Source organism: Calypte anna, chromosome Z, assembly GCF_003957555.1.
Source record: "Calypte anna isolate BGI_N300 chromosome Z, bCalAnn1_v1.p, whole genome shotgun sequence".
Taxonomy (NCBI): Eukaryota; Metazoa; Chordata; class Aves; order Apodiformes; family Trochilidae; genus Calypte; species Calypte anna.
In genome coordinates, this window is record NC_044274.1 from 37477276 (window position 1) to 37489435 (window position 12160).

Genomic DNA, 12160 nt, shown 5'->3' on the forward strand with positions numbered 1-12160 from the left:
ATAAGCCCTCAGTGTCCTGTTCTCTTGTCACCATGCTTCTGTACCATATTGCAGCAGCTAAACCTAGCAGGGCCCTAAAGTGGAACAAAACTCATTCAGTTTTGGGTTTGGGTTTTTTTGTTTGGGTTTTTTTTTGGGGGGGGGGAGGTGGTGGTTTTTGTTGGTTTGTTTGTTTGTTTTTTCTCTCCTCCTTTCCCTTAAAAAGAAGCAAGTAAATAAAAACCAAGTGCACCAGCCAAACCTAAACCTAAATGATGTCAAACCTAAACAAGAACAGGGGGATGAATGCATGCACACAGAGAAGAGGAAGGGTAAGACTTGTCTCAGCTACACCTTCAGTTGTATTTGGCAAGCTACAGCAACATTTGAGGATTTATTGCTGGTGCTTTTAGGCAGACTATAATTATAGGAAGAGGCAATGTAATTTAGAAAAATAACTTTATTTTTACATACTGAATGATAAAAGAATCTGGAATGCAAGTTGCGCTTGACAGAAAGCAGAAACTAGCAGTTCCATTCCATGAGTGACATTTATACACTACTGCAATTCTTGAGAAACTTATTTTGCATCCAAAAGCAAGTCTCCTGATACAATAAGAAGTAAAATCACAAGTCTAACTCCCATCAGGCACGAAACTGAAGTTTCCCTGAGAAGACATAACTACAAACTAGTGTATAAACTTTGTATCACATTATTAGGGGTCAGGTGGGGGTGGGAAGAATACAAAAGCAAGATTTGGCTACAGAAATTTAAACACAAGTCCTCAATAGTCCATGCTGAAGCTAAAATTTTTTTGAGGATCAAGAATTACGTATTACAGAACTACAGCAATCATATGTGATGACAACTGGCTTTGGTATATCCCCTTTTGTATGATTTTTAAATAATTCTAACATTATCGTTAACTTTCCTGAGATCTTTTGGTACCCAGTATGAAGTCTGCGCAGTCCAGCTGCTTTTTGTTTTGGTTTGGTTTTTTTCTCCCCTTCTTCATCTTTCCCTTCCAGATAGCATTAGATTCTTGGGAAAAAACTGAGGAACAACCACCAACAACATGTATTTTCCAAGCCTAAAAACAAATAGTCTAGCCAAAGGAAGTCCATTAATTATACCTTGTAGATAATAAATATTCCACATAGTTGGCCCTACAAATATTGCCATCTTTGATTTTGTACCCGAGGTTCCAAGCCTCAGTGTGCAACACAAGGCATCCCCATTTTCACTTGAGACATCTCTTCTCTCCCCCTTGTCCATGGTCAAGGCAGGGAGGGCACTATCACATCAACATGGAGAGAAACATTATACCCACCATCAGCACCACCACCATCAGTGTTATACATTACTGTACAATAGCTGTATACTATTTGTACTTTTATTTCTTAACAGGAACAAGCAGTACTTCAGTTCTTTTGCAGATACAAAGCTTTGTGCCGCAGATACTCTTCCAAACATTTCACTGCAAAGGGGTCAACATCAGTGTCAAACTTATTAGCAAAGAAGTGGTGGTTTCGTAGCATCCAGTTCAGGTCTCCTACTCCAAAAACACAAACAGAGCGAACATGAACTCCACTGCATGGTGGGTAGGGTGCACCTTTAGACACATCACCTTCAAAGTACTGCCACTTGACAAATCTAGCCAGTGCATTCATGTCAGAAACGTCATACTTCTCACTAGAAGAAACTGCTCCAGGCACTTCAGGGATTCTCTGAATTGTTGCCCATAGGTACTCATCTGGGCTATAAGTGTCTTTTGCCCACTCAATGAACTTCAGTATCTTGCTGTTTTCTAATATGTATTCAACAAATCTTCTGCTAACTACAAAATAGGCACTACCGGAAAAAATTGGAGTGCTGAGAGGTGGTAGCTGTTTGTCTATGCCTGTGTTCTTTATTTTACCATCAATAATCTCATGGTGTTTTTTCCACCTTACTTCTTTATAAGCAGGCATTTTTTCTGTTTCCAGGCTGTTTTCGCCCTTAAGGGCCTTCAATTTCTCTACTATTTCCTGGTTGGTCTTTATAGGGAAGTCCATGCCACAAAGGTTGATTAGGTATTTCCAGTTTGAACTTCTTCTGTAGAGATCTTTCATACAATTAATATCTGCCTGCACCCTGCTCCAAGAAGCATACACAACACTCTCTAACTGACTGGAAATAAAGACATTATCAAAACATGAGACTATTCCTTTCACAGCAGCAAGAAAAGACTCTGGAGACTTTTTGTCAACATGAATGCAGTAAAAATTCTGAGGGGCATATATTGATCTTAGAAGTCTATCGAGCATCTCAATTTTGTGATAAACCACTATTGAGTAAGCAATTGGAAATTCTGCTTCTTCATTGCTGAGGGATTCCATAATGTATTTCCTAGTCTTCGTGAAGGAGGCACAGTCTGCTGTCATGTTAATATAGTCATTTGTTGTTAGTCTGGGGCGCTTCTTAAATGACACTGACAATGTCTCCAATTTTACTTTTTCAATTTCTTCTATGTCCCCCTCTATAATCTTGGTGCAGTTAACACTGCCAATAGGATCTTCTTTTGTCAGTTCTAGGTATCTCCGATTTAAGAAGTCTTGCTTCTGACTAACTTTTAAAACAGATATTATTACTAAAATAAGAGTTAGACCCAAGAAAAGCCTGAAGCGTGAGTTGTGACAAAACCGTAATTTCCTCTTCAGCATTTCAAATCGCAGGCAGCTTTGCACAGCTAAAAAAAATTGCCTTCCACTGCATTCATACCAGCTTCAACAGTTTAAGCAAAAAACATTTTGCAGGAATTTACAGTTTGACATGGAAGGAAAAATCCTAAAATAAAATTAAATATAACTGTCATTCAAAGACCAAAAGGTTGCTTGGAAAAAAAAAAATCACCAGATAATAATTACATTGTTATTTAGTGACAGGAAAATAGTAAAAAAACATTCTGTTGGAAATGGGAAATTAATGAATAAAATTAGCTTATTTTTCTAGAAAGATTGTGAAAGGCAGATAATTTTCATGAGATGCTATTTCTGTAATTCTAAGACTACAAGCTTAGTAAGAAAACAGAGCTGATTTCAGCTGCATCTGACAAAATCAAAGCCAGTAATTCAGACCTGTTACTAAGAAGCCAGTATTTGATGTTAATTCATACTTCAGAGTTTGGTAACAATGTTTTAGACTCACTTAGGCAGTGACATAGATTTCATTATAACTTACCACTCATTTCTTGAATGGTAGTCGTACTTTTATCTTCTCACTGAGAAGGCAGTCCCTGAAACCTTTCAAGATTTTTATGTGAGGTACAGTCTCTTCAACTTCATGCAGATGAGCTTAGCAATATAATCAGGAAAGAGCTGATGAGAAGGGGAGAAAGAAATTAGTATAGCATGGGTCCTCAGCTTCTAGAGATGCAAGAACAGGTGTGACTGAATTGCTGGAATACCTCTTTTATATGGTAAAAGGCAATACTCACAGCTTAACTACAGCTGATTTGTGTTAAGTTACTGCAAATCCACAGAAGTGTTGTGTTACCATGGTTTTAACACACTTGTTTTTATAGTTCAGCGATTGCTTATAGGTGGAAATGTGCTACAAGGGGGAGTTGCAATAAAATCGATAGTATTCCAGTCTTATTTTCTCTTGGTTTCACATGCACTGCATAATTTTTGTATGTTAGGCCTGTTTCCCCTTAGGCACCTTTTTTCTGTTTCAGTATTTTGTGAAGGGATCACTGCACAGTAATGCAGCTGCTGCAGTTTACCTGTTGAAAAACTGCAGTCTATAACTGCATTACAGAATGGGGTGTCTTTTTTTGAAAGTATTACCTCATCCAGGTAAACTGATCAAGAACAGCACATCCTTAAACAACTTACATTGCCACTCAAATGCCAATTTGCACTCACAAATTTATTGCCTAATAATTCACTGTAGTGAAGTTTTGAATTTCAAACCAACCTCAAATTGCAAAAGCCAATATAGTTCATAGAGAAAGTCTTATAAAATTTTAATCTATAATATTGAAGTATTTCAGATATATTGAGCTTTTCATTTTTACTACTCTGAAGAAAAAAAAAAAAAGTTCCTCTGAATGAATTTCTGAACAGAGTAACTGCTACTAAAAAAAAATGGTAAGAAAATCTGCTTAGGAAATGTGTGCTGTGCCCTCTTCTGGGTTTTGCTGTCAGTTGTTCATTGTCAGATTTTTTTTCCCTCCTCTCTTTAATCTACCACGGCTTCATTTTAGCTTTTAGTACTCAACTGTGGCTTTTAGCCTGCTACTTGAAAATGCCCAAACAGGTGCATGTAGAAAACTGAGGCTTGGCATCACAGAGCTATTTGGTAGTCACGGTGTCATGGGGATGCACTGCACGTTGGGTCCACCACTAAGCCCACAGTATTCCAAACTGACTGGAGGGAATTGATCCAGGTGAAGTATGTGCAAGGAAGGTGCAGATCACTGCATAAATGTCTAGCATAACTATTAAGGTTTAGCAGTATTTTAAAAAAGTACTGTAATCAAATATTTTGTAATTCAAACCACCAGCAGGCAGAGTCCACAAATTCCTTGTGACTAACAGCATTATATAAATATCTTACTTACTCTAAAGTGTACTTTGTCTTCAGAGTTACACCTATAATTATTTTATCCTGCATTTCAATTTAATCTTAGTGAGGTAGACATTTGTTCCAAGTCCATTTCAGGTGTATAGCGAAGTCAAAGAGGAAGAACTAAAATTTTAATCCTTAGGATAAGTAGCTAGGTGATTTAGTATGCAATTATGTCTGAATGCATAGAGAAGTACTTTTTAAGTATCAGGTCTCACACTTTTCATGTAAAAAAAATAAAAAGGCAAACTCCAAATTACCACTTTTGGTTAGCAATGTTGCTTCAAAACCAGACATAATTTAAAGTGATTTTTAAAATGCTTTATAACTTATCACACACTTGCTTACTTGACAGCTTGCTAGTTTTGACTGGCATATCTGATCTAATAAAAATAATACCCATCACATAGGAAATTAAAAAGAAAGGGTACTAGCTATGTGATAGTCTCCATTATGTTTATCATGTATATACTTCCAAAGGATGACGCCTGTGATACTGGTTACTAAGTTACTGTTTTCCCCCTAACAGCTTAAAAAACAAGACTCTTCCAGCGCTTAATATGTACTTCAAATGCACTTACACTTGTGAAGCTTCAGCTGGCAGATGCTGGAATCCTTCCTTCTTTAAGACGGGAGTTAGGACTGCTATGTTATCCTAGTCTCAGTTTTTCTGGTAGCACAAGCATGGTGCAGTAATATATACTTCAAGAGAACCGCCCACTCCCTCCTGGCTTATTCATCTGTGAAACAAGTACTAATACCTGGCAGTTTGGAAGATGTCTTGGTGAAAGTCAGGTTCTGATTTAACTTTTAGATTACTGTAAAGATGCTACTGTAAAACAGATGATGCTGTTAACAATGTATTTATCTGGTTACTGTATAAACTTGTGTTAACCCTGCCTTTGTTAATGTGATCCATGGTACTGACCGAAATGAGTCTGCAATAGCCTAAGTGGGTACTCATGCCAAAGGAGATGAAGGGGAGTAATGTTCATCAAAGAAAGCCACAGACAAGGAGAGTCTTTTCCTAAAATATTTTAAAAGCACAGGCAGCCTCTAATCTAACCAGTGTTACACCAGGGTGGCTCTGCTCTCTGGGGCTACTAATTTTGCCCAAGTTACAGCATCAGGATTGGGAAAACAGGATCCTGTGTCCCCAGTAGTTGTAGGGCCCTCCTCATGCTAGCTCACATAAAATACGTTGCCCACCTCTGTCCTGTCTGAAGTCATTTAAAGAGCAGACTGAAACTGTAAACTAAGCATTTTTTTAAGCAATTACCATACATTTCTACATTAAGTATGGGGTTTTTTCCTTGGAAAAAGCAGTTAGGGCTTGCTGTGTGATGGTACAGCAGGGCTGGAGACACAGGAACAAAAACAACAACAAAAAGACCAAACAAAAAACAGGTGTCTTTTGATTTTGGCACTTTGGCCTCGTCTCATCAGTGGAAAAACTGTTGAGGCAAGATGTTAGGCACCAATTTAGCACCCCAATGGAAGCACTGTAGCCTTCAAAATCAGAAGGTGATAGATAGAGGGTAATTATAAAAGTACTTTGCAAGTAGCCTGTAAATCTTGTGAAAGAACAATAAAAAGGCAGGGAAGAGCTTAGAGTTAGGCAGCATCATGGAGGCTGTCAGGTGGTCAAAATGAGTTATAACAAGAGTAGAGAAAATATTATAGGTCTTGAAGGCTTAGCTGCAATGTTCAGGTGTCACAACTTTCTCATCCCGGTGGGCTACTGGACCAGCTGCTTCACCTCATTTTCACTCTCAGTTCTACATCCTCTAACAAACACCAGAGGAAGCAGATGGTCTTGTGGCTTCTTTAGTGACTTTTGCCACACAGCTACTGCAAAGAGGATTCAGCCACATGAACATTATGCAGGCTTCTATGTTATGTCCACAGACACATCAGCTTTTATCCAAAGATTTACAAATGATAATTTGAAAACTTCTTGGCAGCTGCACTAATATTTTACATCTACTAAAAAAAAAAAACTGAAATCTTTGTTTTTACAGAAACATACTGAAGAAAAGCCAAGTGGAAAATGCAGTGCTGAGTACACCCATCTCTGAAGTGGTAGCTGGGATGGGCTAGGAGACAAGTAATCATTTTAGTGGGTGGGGAGTGAGAGTCAGAATTGACTTATTTTTCCCTTTTCTTGCCTCAGTGGGAGGGAAGATACAAGGAAACTTCTGCTGCTCATGAGAATAATGAATGAGTACATCTTGACCAGCTCCATGCTGTTCTCTTTCCCCGCTCTCAAATTCCACATGAGATACCAAACTTTTCCTCAGCACTTCAGAAGGCCCTTCACTGGGGATGGATTTGCTGGAAAGCCTTTGAGTTGTACCACTGCATTATCCAAGAAGCTTCAAAGCACATGCCTTGTAAGCAGTTGCTACAATAAACTTGCTTCCATTCAGGTTGAGAAATGCACAGCATTCATTTTGATGAGGATCTGATTTCTAAAGGCCTAAACAGCTTGAATTAACACAAACACGCATAAGCACAAAGACAGACTGCACAGATGCAGGGTTATCTGAAGAGATCTGCCAGACAAAGTTCAGTAACATTTACTCAGCATTTCCATAATATAAAGCATTCCAATCTTGCAAGTAGATATTCCTGTCTGTAATTGAATGAAAGTATTAATGATTGTTCCATTAGATAGTCTACAGTCTTACTGAAAATAAGAATTGGTCATAAGCTCAATGTTTGGGTTACCGTAAGACTTTAAAGTGCTAAGACCTTAATTCTGAATGACACACAGGCAGCATCAGGCTTCCATGTGGGTGCAGTTGTCTGATCACTGATAACACTCTGCCAGAGCAGAGCTTAAAAAGAAAAACAAAACTAGTAAGAACAAAACAGTAATAAAAAAGGACACTTCCCTTTTAAAGTAAAAAAAGAGGACAGAAATGTCCCTTGTTACCTCAAAGGGCAGCTTTAAGCAAAGCTCCACAAATAACTAGTACTGCTACACCTACCACTATGTAGAATAAAGAGTGAGAGTAGCTTAAAGTAGCTAGCATTTTTTCAGGTGCAAAGGATGAAAATAAATTCAGGTTATTTGGAGAGCTTACATTCAAATGTCATGAATCTGACACACTAAAATGTTTTTCTTTCAAAAAATTAGTAATGCCCACATGAATATACAGTCAGTGTGTAAAATGGCACTGAAAAAAAATACATGTTTTGGTAGCCTTTCTAGTATTCCCCTGTACTACTATATCAAGTAAATCTTCCTCAGAGCAGCTCAAAGTCTAACTCCCATTTGCATTGTCTGTGGAACCTCTAGGGGCCAACATGAGAGCTATAATATTGAGAAATTTCAACTAAGTAAAACCATTGTGGCAAAATTTTCCAACCTCAAGAAGTTCGTGACTCTTGGTACTTAGAAAAAGATACAGTTTACCTCAAGGTAACTAACACAGAACATACATTCACAAAAAAAAAACCCACTAAATCTTTCAAGTTTTGTTGCCCAGTTTAACACCCAGTACAACTGCCTGGTGCTTTACCAAGCCATTTGTACACATTGGCTACTTCACAGTTAAATGTGTATCTATTTTTCTCACATTATTTTAAAGTAGCAACTATAATTTTGCCAGAAGCAGAGCAGTCACTGCACCCACCTACATAACTTTGCTAATTGCTACCTTATGACAACACTTATTTCAGAATCGGAGACTGGCAGACACTGCTACAGGAAAGGTAATATCCATTAAAATACTGATAAATCTCATGGGTTGAAGGAAGATGCTGTCAAATTTTTGACTACTTGGATCCCTCTTCAAGCTCAACATGTAAAACATTATTCTGAGAAGACTTACTTCGGCCAATGTTTTAAAGCCATGCCTACAGTCACAGTTCAGCAGTGAGCTAAAGAACAAATAGTACCAGCAGCACTGGTCTCCTCTAAGAATAGATGTCTCTCATAGCTACAGGACTAACAAGGATCAGCATCGTGCTTAGGTACAGAGGTTTAACTCTGTTGTTCAAGTCAGTAAGGCAATACTTCCTACATTTAATCTACAGTTTAAGAGGTACCATATTAATATTTCTGCTGTTTTTTCACTATCCCCTTCAGATGAGTTTAATCAGAACTGCAAGACAGCTGCATATAAAAATACAGTTCAAAAATACAACATTTTGTTGTCTAGGAAGCAGATACTATCTAGAAAGTAGGTCCCATTGCAAAGTATATTAAAGCCATTCAACCATCCCCCACCTCCTAGCCCAGCATTACAGTTTATAATGCTGAAATACCACCAGCAATGGGTAAATTTCACTGTTATCACAGAAACTTGATACTGGGTGAGATCTGCCACCTCTTACTCCCTTCCTTACAGGAGTTTTCAGTAGAAAAGCATTCCAATCCTTCCACTCTTCAAAAAGATAAGCAAAAGAAAGCTTTAAAATCTAATCAAGAACAAGATGTACCATAACAATAGGAAAACAATAGATTTATTTTTGGTAAGGCAGTTACCAAACTCTGAGTTTTTGTTATGATTTATGTTATTCTCCAGTGGACCTACAAAGCTTTCTTAGACAACCTATTACAGTTTTCTGAGATGTGATGAGGTTTCCTGCATATTTATCCTGTGTATAATAACACGCGTTAAGTAGTTTTCCTGAAGCTATGAAGTAAACCTAACAGCACAGGTTATTTCAGTTCTACTAGTCAGGCACGCTACATTCCTGGGCAATTATCCTCTTTTACTTTTCCTAAAAAAGAATTCTAGGTTGATAAAATCAGGTATTTTCAAGTTTCAGGAGCTCATGAACCACAGTAAATGGAGAACTCCTGGATTATACTGGAAACAAAAGAAAAGCAGGCAAACATAATTAGAAAAAAATTAAATATATTCGTAGGACTAGCATAATTTTTTCCAGTGTGGCAACAAATTTTTTAGAGTGGGATTTCACTCAGTAAATCACCGTATTCTCAGCACAACAGACTGTAAATCTTCAGCTTGTAAATTCCCCAGTGCATTTTGTTTAAGTTAGAAAAAAAAGAGAACAGATGCGGCAAAGATGTTCATTGGATTTTTAAAGCAATTTTTAGCTCTGCTGGCCTCAGAAAAGTAGTATTACTCCAAATGATCCAGATTCATAGGAAAGACATGATCTGGATGGCTGTTTACTATAGGCACAGTAGAAAATAACTGAGGTGAGAAAATAAAAATAGTATTTTTTTAATATATATATCTACTTTCAAAAGCAATGTACCACTGTAACTGAAGTCTACCTTGAGCTACAAAAGACTGCATAATTTTTCACAAGAATTTTCAAGTTGAAATTGATAGACTGAATTGCTAGATCTGTCCCCTTGTCTCTTACTACCATTTCTATCACTCTTTCCAGCTCTGAGGCTGCCCACCTCGTATTCCATTAATTACAGCTCCCAAATGGCAATTCCCTCCTGCCACCACCCCTCCTCTTTTCCACAAAGAAATTTACTTTTCTGAGACACACTGAAAGAAGGCAAAGTGCCAGAGCATAACTAAGCCTCCTGTCAGGCTTGCAAGTCCTCCCACCCAACACGGGTCACAGAAAACTATTTACAACACTCTAAACAGCTTTTCTGTTCTGGAAAAAAAAAGGGAGCTTACCCAGATACAGCAAGTTTAACAGAGTTTAAAAAAAAAGGTCAAAAAACAGCGCACCTTAGGATGGCGATACCTCAGGACCATCAGATTCCACCTAAACCCTGCGCTGATTAACAGATTTCATACCAAACCAGCACCTCCTGAGGCCAACAGTGCCCTGGGCACTGCCGCGGTAAAAGGCCAACGCGAGAAGGGGACACACACAGAGAAAGGGGGGGAAAAAAAAAACAACAAAAAAACAACAACAACAACAAAAAAAAAAAAAAAAAAAAACAAAGGAAAAAAAACAAAACAGAGAGAGAGAGAGAGAGAAAGGAGAGAAAGGGAGAAGAAAGGGGAGAAAGGGAGAAGGGAAGACGAAGAAAGCTAAGAAGAGGAGGACAGAGGAGAAAGGGGAAAAAAAGGAAAGAAAAGAAAAAAAAGGAGGATTCAAAAGAGAGGAGCAAAAAGAAAAGGCGGAGAGAGTCACAGCAGCTGCGCCTCCCCTGCCCTCCAGCGCAGCACCTGATGCCGGGCGTTCCCGCGGCTCCCCGCGCAGACTGCGCCGCTCCGCCGGGCACGGAGGAGGCTCCCGGGCAGATCGATGCTCACGGCGCGGCCCGGACCTCACCGCTCCCGCCCCCCAGCACCACCCACCTGCGGGGCCGCGGCCGCTCTCGCCCTGGGCGGTGGGAGGGGAGTGTCGGTGGAAGGCTCCAGGGTGGGCAGGGCACTGCACGTCCCCTTCCTGCAGGGCCCAGCACGGGGTTACCGGCCCTCTCTTGGCTTCGCGCTTCGCACCTCCCCCGGCACCACCCACCCACCCACCTACTGGCCCAGCCCGGGACCGCACGGTACTGCCCGTCCGCGGCCCCCGGCGCCGTGGGCCGCCCCTGGCTCTGCTGGTGTCCGCCCTCTCCCTTCCCCCCCTCCTCTTTGTCCCCTCCTCCGTGTGGCGATGCGGAGCTGTTGCCGACCCCTTGTGCAATTGGTCCTGTTGAGACCTTTTTTGATTTCTCAAGGTTTCCCTGCCGAAGCCCACGCAGGACGATGCGGGGGCAACTCCTCTGCCTCTCGTGGCAACAAAGGGCTTCCTCACGCTTCTCCAGACCACCCTGGAGTACGGCCCAGCCCGTCAGGGGGAGGCTACATGGGCAGGACGTAGACCAAAGCGACCACCATCCCAGCGCAGCCGGGCAACCTGGCAGCCCACCTCGGTTGTCCTCGGGGGGGAGCGGCCAAGTCAGCGCCCGGCACTGGAGTTGGCTGTGTTGCCGAGATGTGCAGGTCCGCCCTGCAGCACGCCCGGGGCACCGTGCTGTTTTGCAGCCAGATGTGTTTAAAACGGGTCAGTGGCTGGAAAAATCGGGAGACGGAAGAGGGGAGTGGGACGGGAAAGGAGCAGACCGGGTACAAAAATTGCAGCTATGAAGCGAAAAGCATGTCTAGACAGAGTCTGAGGTCGACTTTAACTTGTTCAGTTTTTTTCCCGACGATAAACATACTCGACAGGGGCTGTAGAGCTGTGAAACACGAAGGTGGTGCTTGTAAAGGCTGGCTGCTTCTTAATATGTTATCAAAGCATTTAAAACAGAAGAAGTACATTTTGAGGAAATAGGAAGTTCAAAGAAAGCATCTTCCTCATTAAAAATCCCCAAGTGCTGCAGCCTGAAGCATCTTAAAACAGCGCTGGCAGCATTCCTCAAGAATCCCACACACAACGGCATTATTGGGAGTGTAGTATGATTTGACAGATTGAGGCATGCCTAAAGGACTCCCCCGTCCTTTCCTCATCCTGGTTGTGAGCTCCCACTGGAGGTTCACGAATCTGCAGGGTAAGCAGGATCAAGGGGCTAAAAGCTCACATAAAAACGAGATTTGGTTTAAAGGCTGGTATGAGGGGAAGCTGCCAGGCGAATGGGGAGTTGCCTTCACATGTTGATTCCTAGATCAGACGTTTTAGTTTGGAAATGGA

General features: G+C 40.7%; 1 protein-coding gene across 1 annotated transcript; it reads right to left on the bottom strand.

Moving 5' to 3' along the window:
* Positions 1–979: 979 nt before the first annotated feature.
* On the bottom strand, positions 980–10931 carry GCNT1 (glucosaminyl (N-acetyl) transferase 1). Its single transcript, XM_030467386.1, has 3 exons — positions 10843–10931; positions 3200–3336; positions 980–2806 (listed from the first exon to the last, which is right to left on the bottom strand). Exon 3 carries the CDS (start codon positions 2680–2682, stop codon positions 1402–1404), a length of 1281 nt encoding a protein of 426 aa, XP_030323246.1. The 5' UTR covers positions 2683–2806; positions 3200–3336; positions 10843–10931; the 3' UTR covers positions 980–1401.
* Between the last annotated feature and the right edge of the window lie 1229 nt (positions 10932–12160).

Excerpts from the sequence above, each read along its gene's own strand:
- GCNT1 (XM_030467386.1), bottom strand. The coding sequence starts at position 2,682 with ATGCTGAAGAGGAAATTACGGTTTTGTCACAACTCACGCTTCAGGCTT.